Below are 14,114 nucleotides of genomic sequence, written 5' to 3' on the forward strand. Positions count from 1 at the left end.
TTGTTGTTAGCATTCTTCGTGGCACGAATTTTACTCTATTTTTATGGCAAAAATGTGTGACTTAAAATGGTTTGGTATTAACACTTTTCTCTCAGGTAGCACTTATTATTACTTGACTTGTACTTATAGTAGTAATGGTAGTTATAGCAGAAGCCATGTGTTTTATACCATGGATAGTTGATCTTTTTTACTTCAATTTTGAAGTTGTAAAGAAGTAGTAATTGTAGTAGATGTCATGGTGGCTGTCGATAAGAAGTAGTATTTGGGAGCAAGGCGTGTTGAAATGGTAGTTGTAGTAGTGAATTTGGTTGTACAGGAGGTGAACGCAGAAGTAGTAGTCATAATAATGGTAAAAGAAGTAGTAATCTCAGAAGTAGCAATTGTAGTAGCATTGTAGAGGCACTGTAAAAGAAGTATTAAAGAAGCAGCTGGAGTAATAACAACAGTTTTAGTAGCAGAAGTAGGAGCAGTGGAAATATGATAATAATAATAATAATAAGAAGAAGAAGAAGAAGAAGAATATAATAGTAGTAGTAGTGGTTATTGTTATTATTATCATTATTGTTATTATTGATTTTGTATTATTATTGTTATTATATTATTATTATTATTATTATTAGGAGCATTAGGATTTTTGAAGAATTAGTTCTCATATGTAAGTCATATTGACAGAAGTAGCAGATAATGTAAGTAGTACTAATACTACTGATGGTAACGGTGGTAGTAAACGTGGACGAATCTTGTGAAACAAAATAATTTTCTTATTGAATTTCCTATTTAAATCCAGTAATGTTTGATCTGGCTTTGCTTCTCATTTTGAACTGCGTCTCATCTGAAACCAAACTTCTTTGCGGCGGGTGACAGGATCGGTGTTGGAAGTGACGGGACGCGAGCCGGATCAGAAGCGCGCTGCCAGCGCGTCGCGGCACCGAACGCATCCATTATTGATCGGTGAAACAAAGTTGGAGCAGCAAAGTTGTCTGAGTTGGTGTGAAAGCGCGCCACGCTCCTGAATGATTCATCCTCGCGTCCACCTTCTGTTTGCTGGTCGTAACGAGGCCGTGATTGAGTTACAGAGCACAATAGCTGTTGTCTCCACCTCTGACAGGCTCGCGTGGGCCGGGAAGGTGGCCCCGGGGGTGGAGGGAGCGGGCTATATATCGGGGCCTTCGGCGCAGTCCGGCACCAGTCAGCAGTGATGGCCCAAGCAGAGTCACCTGTCTGGACCGACGAGCGCATGGACTCCAAGAGCTGGTTCTCCCTGCGGGGGGTCTCCACTCCGGACGCGGCGTCGGAGCCAACTGGCGTGGCCGCGGCGGAGCAGGGCAAGTCGGGTTACTTGGGCGCTCAGAGACACCGGAGAGTGGCCGCCAACGCCCGGGAGCGGCGGCGGATGCACGGCCTGAACAAAGCCTTCGACCAGCTGCGCAGCGTCATCCCGTCCCTGGAGAACGAGAAGAAGCTGTCCAAGTACGACACGCTGCAGATGGCGCAGATCTACATCACGGAACTGTCTGAGCTCCTGGCGGGGGTGGTGGACCCGGTCAGCCGAGGGGCTCCGGAGAAGAGCAGCCGGGTGATCCACGCGCTCCGACCCGCAGCGCCCACGCAGCAGGACCCGGCATCCGCGGAGGCTCCTGCCAGGGGTCACCGGGTCATGGTGGGATCCAGGTCCCACTCGTGTCACAGCAGTGATGGAGAGTCGTGTCACCTCAGCGACCTGGAGGAGAATCACTCCACAGCCAAATATTAGCCATCGGTGACGGATGGACGAGAAGAAACTCAGCGGATTTCTTCCAACCCAGAGGTCTGCTCTGCACTTTAAACGGACTAAGACACCAGTTATATAGACTAAATTAAAACTATTTTGGTATTTATGTGTTTTTTTTATTTTTTTTCATAAAGAATGTGCGTTTCATAATAAAAGTGTTTTTTTCAGACAAAAGTGTGATTTATTCAAGGAAATTATAATTTACAATTCTATTTTTTCTCTAATTTTCTTTTCAATAACCATTTTACTGGCGTCAGCAGCAACATTACATTCATGTTCAGTCCAATGTCTTTTCCCAATCCCCTACGATGGTCAAATTCATGTTTTGGATCTGCACAGCTCTACAACTATTTTCAGAAGTGGATGCCAGAATCATATTTCAACAGGAAATACATATATGAGACGGGAAAAGAAGTAAAACAAGGTTCCTCAAGGTTTAATGGTGGGAGCACGAACAATCTTTGTATGCAGACGATGTCACATTATTCATGCTGGATCTTGGAAGAACTTGGAGCTACATGAGGTTTTAAAGCTATTACTGGCTGCCAGAATGCACATATGAGCACAGGCTCAAAACAAGTCGACAGCAAATGTACGTCACAAAATGATGAGCCGAGTCAATACTGTTGATATGATAATGTTGACAAGATATTTACATGTATTTCAGAACATGTGACCATGACCAGAAACCAGACATGACCAGACAAAAACAATTGTTTTTGGCTATATTTACCTTTTGATTTGGCAGGTTAAAAGTCACCAACGTCAAGTGGTATTTTAATGCTGCACAACTTGTGGATCAAGGGTTTCATTTTTCATTTCAAGAGTCTGTATGGGGCAACCAGCGTTTCACACCAGCCAGATGGGACGAAGTACTAACAAGATGGCACTCAAAAGGTTCAAAAAGGAAAAGCCTGAAGGGAGAGCGGCAGAATTGTGGATCAGCCGACAAGAGAGGAGGGTGGTAGTGTCGTTCTCTGAGAGTGATTTGACCTCTGACCTATTAAGAACAGCCTATTCATTTGACCAGCCGGAACAAGTTGTGACGACACTTGGTAAGTAGACTACTACATTTGCAAGTAAAGTATGGTGATTTAATTTTAAATAATTCCATGAGGCAGGTGTTAACAGTTGAAGAAGAATAAGACGAAAAGGTCCAAAGCTCTATTCTGCCATGTGAGAGAGTGGAGTCGATAACAGAGTCCATCAGCCGAGCCACACGAGGCTCTAGTCGGAGAGGTCCGCGGCGCCAGCACCCAGGGAAAGAGCTGCGGGGACTTTGCCTGGGTCTTTTGAGAGGATTTCTGCCAGCCTGCGTTTAAAACTGCCGTTGGTCTGCGAGGGAGTCAAGCTCCCAGACGACCTCCGGTATTCTGTCGGCTGTGTTCGCGCCCGCACTTGGGAGGTCACCTCAGGGTCGCTGTTCTCCGGCTGCTGCCGCTGCCGCAGGTGTTTGGGGATGGGCTGGGCATAGACAGCAGTCTGAGGGGTGACGTCCGAATAGCACTCTGCTTTCTCAGACTTCAGCGCCACTTTCCTTAAGTTGTAATAAACACTGGGGTCTATGACATTATGGAGGTTGACCGCCTCCAGCGAGAGACACCAGTCATCTTCATCTTCATCCTCCTCCTCTTCCTCTTTAGCTGTGACGCTTGGAAACGACGGTTCTTGTCCACTTTCTGCCGGCAAATAATTAATGGTTGAATATTCATTCTCTGTCTCTGAGGGGTGACTGGAAGGGGGTCCAGGTGGGGACACCAGGGGAAGCTGGTCAAGCGTTGACACGCTCATATGAGCTGAGGAGCAGTGAGCTGTTATGGCCTTGAAGATCTGAGGCCCGCTCTTGGAGGAGAAGGAGAAGACGCCCTCCCCGGAGTCACAGCGACGGCCCGCTTCAATGCTGAACCCCCCCTGAAAAACCACGATGGAAAAGAAATGATTTTAATTCACGTTCATGTTCTTAAAAAAATTACAAATATATATATATATCAATTGAATGGAAATGAATGGAAGGTTTTTATTTGGTAGGGGGGGGGGTTTTGTTTTTTTTTTCCTCTATTATCTTACTTGGGGCACCAAATGTCCCCAAACTAAGGGTGAAATATGTTTGTGTTCACCAACAAAATTTGAGAGTGAAAATATAACAGCTCAAAAAGACATATTTCGGGGGTGTAAACAATCCTTGACTGTAACTCATGGTGTACGGTTGGACGTGTCATGAAGGTTTGGCAGGGTCTTCTCCGAATTCAAGACAAAACACAACCAAGTCTCAAAGCTAAAGGCTTTCACTTGATCATGAGCTGCCATCTGTCTGCAGCCAAGTCAGGTCCAATGCTCAGTGGAGATGGAACGACAGAACTGCTGGCTCAGTGGTTAGAAAAACCCTCACACACACACACACACACACACACACACACACACACACACACACACACACACACACACACACACACACACACACACACACACACACACACACACACACAATCCCATCCCATAACGCACTACAACAAACGAAGCCGTTTTAACAGTCAGAAATGCTGATCCTGCTGGTTCTCTCTTGCTTTACACACTTTGGTCTGTGGCAACAACCCACCTCAGTGTAAACATTCAGACAATATCAGTTTATGTCTTCACGTGTTGCCATTTCTGGGGGCGAAGTCGTTTCATGAGGCCCGCAAGAGGTTTCCACAAACAAAACTGCAACTGTTTCACCTCAAACACGATCGATATTACGATCCCTGGACTACAGCGTTTAGCATTTGCTGATGGACTTGCTGTTGTCCAAGCAGAGACCTTAGGTTGATCTGGAGAGCTTGAAAATAAAGGAATAACTCTTGCAAATCCCAGGGAATGTGATGGAACTGTCCTGTTAAAACAGTGGCCTGGACGGTGGATACTGTATCGCTCCTTGACAGCAGAGTCAGAATGATCTGCTCGACTCTTTGATCCAAATACACCGGATATGACGTAGTTGCAGAGTCAGAGGACATCTGAGCCTCGATAAGACGGAGGAAGTGGGCTGAGTCTTGGCGTGAGGACTTATCTGTGCTTCAGTTTCCACCAACAGGAGACTGAATCTAGAGATAGTCAGGCTGTATGAAGCAAAGCAGTAGACAGAAACAAAAGCTGCTTCACAATCGTGACCACTGCTGGAGAGAAAGGTGTGAATCTCATGGGAGAAAAGCAAGGGCCTGAAGTCAAGCTTCACCTGGAATTGTCCGTACTTGCGCAGCAGCTTGTACGGCCAGCTGTAGATCACATGGCGAGAGCGCACGTCCAGCAGCACCAGCGTCTCGCTCTGCGGGACCACCAGGTAGTCGCCGGCCAGGTTGCACCTTTGTGAGGCGGGCGTGGTCTGGGCGCTGACCAGGAAGTGGTTCTGCGGCAGGATCATATCTGACGGGCGACATGCGCGCGGGGAGTCAGAAAACACAGAGCAGCAAGGCAGTGTGAGGACAGCGTTACCGCGTTCCCACGCTGAGTATATGGCGTTGTCGGTCATGGCCATGGCCTGGTCTGCCTCCGAACCCCCGTGCAGGGACTCCCCGTCAGGATCCTTCTGTCAGCACAGGAAACATACGTGAGGGCAGTGGCAGTTCAATCCTCAGATCATCCTTCAGAGATACCACGGCACAGATGAGCAAGCCATCGGCACTAACCCACGAGGACCAGATTCATCTCCAGTGTTAGGACAATGCAATGCCACCCAAACACGTGCAGACCTTTTCAAATAACAAATTCTCACCTCTAGGAAGAACAGAACTGCCAGCTTGACACTATGTTACAGTGAGTATACAGTATGTGATCAGTTGAAATGAAGTCGGCCATACAGTGGGACCTCGGTTTTCAACCACAATCCGTTCCAGACGGCCGTTCGAGAAGCCATTTGTTAAAAATCTGAATCGATTCTTCCCATTACAATGAATGGAAAAAGAAATAATGTGCTCCAAGCCTTAAAATAGGCTTTTGTAGGAGTGAATGTAGAGTGTCTGCTGCAGGTGCGCTGTTCCTCTATGTGTGTGGCCGCTGCATGTGGGAGGGGTTGCTGAGTGAGTGACGTCTCTCCAGAAGTGAAGAGGTGCCCGGTGCGTGTCCAGCTCTGAATGTGCGCTTCTGTGCAGTTTGGCTGTGACAAAGTCATAAACCAAGTCACGCTCTGTCCCAGACTCGCCTCATCCCTGTCCCAGCTCCAGCCCACAACAGGACATCAAACCCTAGAGTACTGGAGCACCTCCCCTGTGACACTCTACCACGGTCCAGTGTGGAGACAGGAAAGGTTTTACACCTCAATATGATGAGAAAACAGTCAGTAAATGTAGCTAACGGGACACGTCTGCATGCAGAGGCTGCGTTATACACAATAACAAAGCGCGTCGTGGGTCAGCTGATCGGTCCGCGCATGTTATGGTTTTTCCCGCTTTTTTCCGGGGCGTTCAAGTTATGGATTTTCGTTCGATATCCGAAGCAAAAAAATCTCGATTCTTTTTTTTTTTTTACTCCGCAAAGTCCAAGACGTTTGAAAATCAAGGTACCACTGTATTTGTAGTCTTCGTTGTTCATTCAAGGTCATTAGCGGCAGCCATTTTGTAAACTTTAACTCGATAGAACTTTGAAAATACAAACATGAATGAATACATTTGGATGCGAAGCCACAGTGTGACCTTTGACTATGAAGGAAGAGAGAGCACACTGGGGCCCCTTTAATTCCTCTCACTGTGAAGACCACTAATAGGGCGGAGTTACTGAGTCAAATGCCAGCAGCATCAGTCCATGCTTCCAAGGTGAAGTTGAGATGTTCAGTCGTTGCAGCTTTATGACTTTTCAGAGATAAGTTGCAAGACAGTGCATCACTTGTGTAAGCAGAGAATTGGAGAAGTGAGGCGGCAGAAGTTACAGTCGCAAACTTCCTCAATGTCTTATCAGCTCGAGCAGATCAGAGTGTCTTTCTTTCTGTCAACACGGGGATGGTTTCAGGAGAAGACGTGGTACCTGGAAGGCCAGGAGGCACAGGGCGTGCAGCCAGTCCTGGCTGCTGGTGGAGGCCAGCGTGTAGGTGGACTCGGAGGTGTTTAGGTAGAAGGCGCTGCATCCTGCAGGGCAGGGGGTGTTTGGCGCGGGGATGATACTGATGCAGTCGCAGAGCCGGATGACTTTCCTGAGGGAGGACCTCTGGTCTGCAGCGGAGCTGTTCTCCAGCGCAGAGTAGAACTCCAGTCGGCTGACACCAGACGAGTTGGACTGGGACACAACCAGCCACATTTTACGCCACGATTTCTTTGGAGGAATTTAAAAAAACAAGTCGTCGATCATTGACACATTCTCCCACGTTAGGCACACTTCATAATACATGGATTTGAATGCTAAATACAGTTTTGGGCCGATCAGCATGAAAGCGCGAAAACTCCAGTGTAAATACACACATTTACAAAGGCTCTGCAAAAGTGATACTATCGATGACTGAAAATATACATGGACCCGTCACATGAATTAGATTAAAACGGAGCAAATGTTGAGTTGCTATGGCAACAGAGAGTTAAGCGACAGTATCGGGGGTCTGAAGGTGGTCATTTCTAATGTCGTACACTTGTGAGAGAAAAACAGAGCAGCTCTAGAGAAAAGGCAGACAGAATGAGCTTCTACCCACAAATACCCTTCAGCAGTGACGGAAGAGAGAAGCAGGCTCACTTGCATTTTTTAGATCCCGAAACCGTCCCTTATCAGGATCAGTGTTACACCCGCTAAACGCTCGCAAACATACGCGCAAGTGAAACTGTTACGGCCAGATCAATGCTTCCATCTCCTGAGCGCCACCAATGCAGCTCAAAACATCAAAATACAGCGCTGAACTGAGGCTGGTATGATGAAGTTGTCTCACAAAATGAAAAAGGTACGTTGAAATACAGTTTGAAATGTTACTGCAGTTACTGAGCACGATCAGCACACTCAGAGAGCAAAGGTGCTTCCTTACTTTTCCAAACTTGAAGCCTTGCAGATGCACCAGGCCTTCTTTAAAGACGACATCCATCCTGGTCCAGACCTTCTGCGATCAAGCCGCGTGCAGCTCAACTACTTCAGATAGCAGATCACTTCCGCGAAGCAGATTGCAACACGAACAACACACCGGTAGCTGTGTGCTCGTGTGGAACTTCCCTTTTCATTATTCAGGGCGTTGAAGTAAGTTCCTCCACAGCAACAACAACAAAAAAAGCTTTTTCTGTTCCACAGTCATCAGAATGGCAGGTTTATTTACAAATAGTACAAAAACAAGAGATGAGAACGAAGCATTTCTGAGCTACAGCATGATCAGGTAACACCATAGCGATGCTGCTTCTCAGTGATCCCGAGGGGCAGCGCTTGTTCTGGAATGAAAAACCTTTAGAAGTCCATGGAGCTGTGAGCCAGGTAGTCCTTCCTGCCGATGTTGGTGACCTGCTTGGTCTGCATGGCCTCCAGTTTGGGACAGTCCGTGATGCGATGACCGAGACCTCCGCAGAAGGTGCACCCTCGCTCGCCTGCAGAGGCAAGACGTCCACATGTTGGTGACCACAGTGACTGACAACAGTGAGGGCACTCCCAATGACTGACTCACCTCCGATGTCCAGCATGGTCTCGTCTCCTGTCTGGAGAACCTGGAGGACAGGAGGGACCTTCTGCTTGGCTTCAACCAGCAGAGCCTTCAGATCCATCAGGACGGACTCATCTGTGAGGCAAACACATCTCAAACTGTGTCTTTCAAACTTGTGGAACCAAACAAACAGCAGAGATGGATGGATGGAACTGTTTACAGAGGAACTGGGGGATCAAAATATTAAGCATGAAATCCCACTCAACTGCATCTGCAGAAGTGACAGAGGGATGAATTTCCACAGAAAACACAAGTGACAAAAAACACCAAACTGCTGCTCAGTATGTATCAGCAGTGCCACAAACTAAAAATAACTGTCTCAGATGACAGCAAGGTCAGTTACCTTGATATGCTTTTTGGCTGATAACCATCTTATCTGCGCTTCCCTCAGAGCTCACCACTTCCCTAACTTACGCTGCAACTGGAATTCAAACATACCACCAGCCTCTACTCTGAGAAACGCTGGCACTGAAAACACGAAAACACAGCTTGACCATAGTCACTGCCTTTTGAATTATACAACCAATACGTCTGCATCTGCTCTGATCTGATCTGAGGGTGGAACATAGCCTGGACTCGCTTGTGATTAGGGCTGCAACAACATTATTCAACAATTAGATGAGCAACATTACATTTCACAACGTCCAAATATTCCTTTTTGAACAGTAACCTCAGACACGCCGTTGCCGCCATGTGTCATAGAGACACCAGTCAACTGGTGGTTCAGGTAGTGAGTGACTAGTTAACCAAAGATTGGGACCAGAAACCGACAGAAGAGCCTCAGATGCAGAGAGTTCTGGAGGAGAAAAGACACTATTGAGCCTAATAATTTAATACAGAGGACTTTGTTTTCCCCAAAGCAGCGAGCACAACCACACTTTCTTTCGCCCAAGATTCTTTTTTGTTAGTTTGTAACTTGCTTTTACCGGGCAGAGAAGGGTTTTCACACTGCTTGTGATGACTGAATAAGAAAGTAAAAAAGCCAAACGCAGGAATGTTACATCTGGAACCCACACTACCACATCATCCTTGAGAGCACAAGCACGTTTTCTTATTTCTGAGCCCTGGTGTTTGCACGTGGAAGCTTGTGCAGTGAGCTTCTGCGTTCTCAGTTCACGTTTAAAAAATGTGAATCATCGCAGGGAGAATGCTTTCTGAATAAAGTTAAATATTCATGAGACTCCGTTTTCTTTGTTTAACAACAGAGCTGCGCTTCAGATCATAAGCTGCGCATGAGCCCCCACTAACTTAGCAACCAGGCCAGTTAGCAGTTGCTAACATGGAGATGATGTGTTTTCATGTATGGTGATGCTTGGTGAAGGTCAAGGCAGTGTCCAACTACATTCCTTGCTGATTTGAAGCAGTGCTGCGGTGCAGTAGTGCAGCTCCACTACCGGGGGAGATTGAAAATAATGACCATAATTTCCAGACTATCGAGTGCACCGGAATATTTGCAGCATACACTAAATTTAAGAAGGAAAATAGATCTTGTTCACACATAAGCCGCAGCGGTCAATCAGCCGCAGGTTCAGTGGTGCTGTGGACAGGTCAGTGGTGCAGCGGCTTAGAAACGCTGGGTCCAGCATGGAGAGTGAGGAAATAGTGGAAACAAGCTGCGTAATATGGAGCGTTTGGATTGACCCACGCTGCTCTCACAATAGACGAGGTGCAGCTCTCAAGCCGGGATCAAGTCAGCGGCCAAAACCTGACTCGCTTGTGTTCACGTCAGACTTTTAAGCCGAACACACATTGTCTTGAGACGTCTCCTCACATCTTTTATCTTTTTTGTTTTCAGTGCTTTAAGGGTAAATAAAAGCCTGTGATTTTATCCGATTTCAGACTGTAAGAACATATATATTAGCCAGGCTGTTGTATAAGCCTCAGGGCTCAGACAGTGAGAAAAAAGTAGCAACTTATAAGTTATAAATTACGGTCTTTTTGCTGAACTACGCTGCGGCAGCGCTGCAGTGGCAGCTACGTTATCCAGGTCGCACTAGACCAACTAATAAAAATTCAAACTCCTCACCCATGGTCAGACTAAGCTGTTGACACGCATTTTAAAAGTCTGAACTCATCCACGCTCACACAATAATTTGTTTTTCAGGGCTGTCGTGCTCAGTATTCTGTGTCTTTCACTCTAACACTTTGATTCCCCTACAACAATGAGAATGGCAGCAGAGGACGATGGCTGTTCCGAGTGGACTGACTCACCACAGCCTTTGTTGATGAAGGTGGTGGCAATGCCAGTTTTACCCGATCGCCCAGTTCTTCCAATTCTGTGGACTAAAAACAGGCAGTGAAAAAGATGAGAAATGATGAAAAAGCCCAGCTTTAGTTCTAAGAACATCCTCTGACCATAGTTTTCTATCTCCTCAGGCATGTCGTAATTCACCACGTGCTGGATTGCAGGGAAGTCCAGACCCTTGGAGGCCACGTCGGTGGCCACCAACACATCCTTCTTCCCTTCCTTGAAGGCCTCGATGGCTTTTGTTCTCTCTTCCTGATCTGGAGGAAATGGGCAAAATGTGTTTTTCTAATTTGTTTCTAACCATTTTAATTATGCTTGGGGGGGAGATGCGTCATATAGGGGTACAGTGCCACCAAGTGGTGAGAATGGAATACTACATCGGACAGTGGAAAGTACCTTTCCCTCCGTGAATGGCGACAGCTTCAACACCTTTTAGCAACAGATACTCGTGAATGGCATCTACATCTGCCTTCTTCTCAGCAAATATCAGCACCTGCGCGTATAAATGAAAAAGATCCGTGTTTTAAGTTTCAAATATTGAATGATCGATCGAGTTTAAAAACACTTACAGGCGGGGTAGTTTTCTGCAGACACTCGAGCAGGTACACCATCTTCGCCTCTTCTTTGACATACTCCACTTCCTGAACACAAGCATACAAAGCACTTCCACTAAGTTATGCTGAATCCTAAAGGCCAACTGAGATCCAGATGAATCTACCTGGATGACGTCTAAACTGGCAGCGCCAGCCCTGCCCACGTTGATGGTGATAGGCTTGACCAGAGCACTCTTGGCAAAGTTCTGGATCTTCTTTGGCATAGTGGCACTGAAGAGCAGCGTTTGCCTCTGACCCTAAACAAGAAACATCTGTTTAAAAATGCTCTGAATTATAGCTTATGGACAGTCAGGGCTAAATCACAGTTAAAAGCAGTCACCTTAAAATAAGAGAAGATGGTCCTAATGTCCTCCTCAAAACCCATGTCAATCATCCTGTCGGCTTCATCCAGCGCCAGGTAGCGACAGATGTCCAGACTGACCATCTTCTTCTGCAGCAGGTCCATGAGTCTCCCAGGGGTGGCAACCATCATGTGAACTCCACTGCAGCCGGGGAGAACAACAGTTATCAGCAGCAAACGGATGTATATGAATGACATGAGGTGCTTATTATGTTCAGTCTTTGCGGATACAAATATGAAGGGATCCTATCAGTGTGAGGGACACTGTATCTATATCCACCATTCAATCGTTCAAATACTGTATATGACAGACACTTGAGAAATGACACAAAAATCTAAATCAGAACAAGCAGACACAAGCATTTATTTTTGGCACGTGTGTTTTCCTGTTTGAAAAAGAGAAACTGTCAATGACACTTACTGTTTCACAACTTCCATCTGCTCCTTGACCGACATTCCTCCGATACAGAGAGCAGTTCTCAGCTGAGGAGCGCCCTCCTCCTCCAGCAGTTTACAATAATACTCAATGATGCCGTGTGTCTGTCTGGCCAGCTCTCTCTGTGGCGAAGCAAAAATAAACACGGTCAGAAAACACTTGAAAACTTGTGGCACACTTGTTTGGTCAAGCTCACTGAAGGGCAGATGATGAGTCCGTACGGTCCCTCTCTTTTATAGAACGGCAGCCTTTTCTCCTGCTCCAGTGCAAACATGATGATTGGTAAAGTGAAAACCAAAGTTTTTCCAGAACCGGTGAAGGCAATGCCAATCATGTCTCGACCTGAGAGACTGGAGACACAAGTTGAAAAGACAGAGATGAATGGGTGCAGTCAGTCATCTGGAGCACTGGACCCTTTCCAAACACACAGAAAAGTCTTGACATAAATTCTTTTCATCAGCCTTTATGAAAAAGAAAAGGCTTAATAATATGCACTTACACGGTGGGTATTCCTTGAATCTGAATTGGTGTGGGATGCACAATGCCCTTTTTCTTCAAACCCTTTAAAACCGCTGCAAAAACGTCACATGAAAAGGTTTAACTCCAATTGCTACATGGCACAAGTAGCCTGTTTCTGAGTGGCAGGTTTCACCTGGTGGTAACTTCATCTCCCTGAAGCTTTTGATTGGAGGAGGAATGCCATCGCCATCGACCAGGATGTGAAACTTCTTCCTGACCCGCTCATTTCTAGTGTCTGGCATATTCAGAATGTAACGTGGCGCCTTCCAACTGGAAGACACAATGATGATATTAGTATCAATGATAATGTGCCAGATAATTTGGACATGTTGATAGTTGAAGTCACCAAAGACGTTCACCTTGTTTTAATTGGATCATCATATATGATGCCCTTAGCCATTTCCTTAACAGACATCAGAGCTGAAAGATAGGGGGGAAATCAGTTCTGAAATAAACCTTTCAATGTGTGGATCGATATTGAAGTCAATCCACGAGTGGCTGGTGTTACCTCTGCCCTCTGCTACACTTTCAAGGATCTTCTCTTCCTCCTTCAGCTGCTTCTCCTTGGCTGACTCTTTTCGGGCTGAAAGGTGAAAACAAAAGTTGAACAATCTGCACTAAGGGCCCATGTGTGTATGACCTTGTTACATCCCGTACCTTCTGCCTTTTCCTTCAGGTGCTGGTGCTGGTCAAGGAGACTGACGTTGGAACGTGGACCAAGACCCTCCTCTTCATCTCTCTGTTCTTCTCCACTGTCTTTAAGGTCCTCATCCACAGCTTTACCTCGAAGGCGCAGCATCTTTTGAAGCTATGATGAGACCACATCATTCACGATTATACATCCAACATATCACAACGTAATGCAGAAAACGTCCCATATTTTAAATGTGGGACTCATTACAAACTCACCATTTGCTGCTTCCTGATTTTAACAGGGACATAGGGAACATAGTCATCGTCCTCAGAGCCCTCGGAGCCAGACTCTTTACTTTCCCCGTTCGATTTCTAGACGACAACCATGAGCAATTAAACATTCATAAGTAACCAAAGAAAACCACGACGCTTTTTCATCCTTTGCTAGTGTGTTGTATAGCACGTTTGAACATGCTGTGGGTGCATGCTAAAGTCGCTACCTGTAGCCTTTCAGTATGTTACTGCATTGAGAACTGTGCATTGCCGGGTGTAATTTGACACACAATAATTTGGTTTTAACACATAAATGAATGCTTAACTCTTTGAAGGTTTTTGAAGGTCTGCATTAGCATCAACCGGCAGCGTTAGCTCCTTCGTTAGCGTCCATAAAACAAACCACAGACTTACCCGCTTGAGTCGATTCTCGGTCTCCATTGTTGCAGCTAGTTCAGTATATTCGTTCCGTCTGTCTTGTTAAAAGCGGCGGAAGTTGTATAGTTCGGTAAATCAGCATTTACGATCAAGAGAAATCCACATGTTTACGTAATTTGTGGCGCATCAAGCAGTACGGCAAACGTTCAGGGTCAAAACTAAAACCGGAAACGCAAAATAAACAACGGAAGCGTCTCCTCCTCCGTGAAAAGAA

General features: G+C 46.1%; 2 protein-coding genes across 3 annotated transcripts; both read right to left on the bottom strand.

The window, feature by feature from the left end:
- Positions 1-1,955: 1,955 nt before the first annotated feature.
- LOC128767407 (docking protein 3-like) lies at positions 1,956-7,892 on the bottom strand. 2 transcript variants are annotated; one of them, XM_053879448.1, is made up of 5 exons: positions 7,743-7,892; positions 6,764-7,048; positions 5,240-5,330; positions 4,983-5,170; positions 1,956-3,682 (listed from the first exon to the last, which is right to left on the bottom strand). In XM_053879448.1, the coding sequence occupies exons 1-5, from the start codon at positions 7,797-7,799 to the stop codon at positions 2,999-3,001; spliced, it is 1,305 nt and encodes a 434-aa protein (XP_053735423.1). In that variant the 5' UTR covers positions 7,800-7,892; the 3' UTR covers positions 1,956-2,998. The 2 variants fall into 2 exon arrangements, with proteins under 2 accessions (XP_053735423.1, XP_053735422.1); XM_053879447.1 differs by having other exon boundaries at positions 5,240-5,333.
- A 115-nt stretch (positions 7,893-8,007) lies between these two features.
- ddx41 (DEAD (Asp-Glu-Ala-Asp) box polypeptide 41) lies at positions 8,008-14,053 on the bottom strand. Its single transcript, XM_053879205.1, has 17 exons — positions 13,877-14,053; positions 13,466-13,561; positions 13,214-13,364; positions 13,065-13,139; positions 12,916-12,976; positions 12,690-12,826; positions 12,537-12,609; positions 12,234-12,387; positions 12,023-12,159; positions 11,581-11,743; positions 11,366-11,497; positions 11,217-11,288; positions 11,044-11,140; positions 10,755-10,904; positions 10,611-10,682; positions 8,364-8,474; positions 8,008-8,286 (listed from the first exon to the last, which is right to left on the bottom strand). Exons 1-17 carry the CDS (start codon positions 13,901-13,903, stop codon positions 8,150-8,152), a joined length of 1,845 nt encoding a protein of 614 aa, XP_053735180.1. The 5' UTR covers positions 13,904-14,053; the 3' UTR covers positions 8,008-8,149.
- Between the last annotated feature and the right edge of the window lie 61 nt (positions 14,054-14,114).

The sequence above is a fragment of the Synchiropus splendidus genome, chromosome 11 (genome assembly GCF_027744825.2).
Source record: "Synchiropus splendidus isolate RoL2022-P1 chromosome 11, RoL_Sspl_1.0, whole genome shotgun sequence".
Taxonomy (NCBI): Eukaryota; Metazoa; Chordata; class Actinopteri; order Syngnathiformes; family Callionymidae; genus Synchiropus; species Synchiropus splendidus.

Bases quoted from the DNA above. Each gene is read 5' to 3' on its own strand.
- LOC128767407 (XM_053879447.1), bottom strand. From the start codon at position 7,799: ATGGATGTCGTCTTTAAAGAAGGCCTGGTGCATCTGCAAGGCTTCAAG. The intron at 5,334-6,763 runs GTACCACGTCTT...CTGTGCTGACAG, and splicing joins TGTGCCTCCTGGCCTTCCAG to AAGGATCCTGACGGGGAGTC. The intron at 3,683-4,982 runs GTGAAGCTTGAC...GTGGTTTTTCAG, and splicing joins GCAAGTACGGACAATTCCAG to GGGGGGTTCAGCATTGAAGC.
- ddx41 (XM_053879205.1), bottom strand. From the start codon at position 13,903: ATGGAGACCGAGAATCGACTCAAGCGG. The intron at 13,140-13,213 runs GTACGGGATGTA...TTCACCTTTCAG, and splicing joins CCTGAAGGAAAAGGCAGAAG to CCCGAAAAGAGTCAGCCAAG. The intron at 12,610-12,689 runs GTGAAACCTGCC...ACGTTTTTGCAG, and splicing joins GGAGATGAAGTTACCACCAG to CGGTTTTAAAGGGTTTGAAG.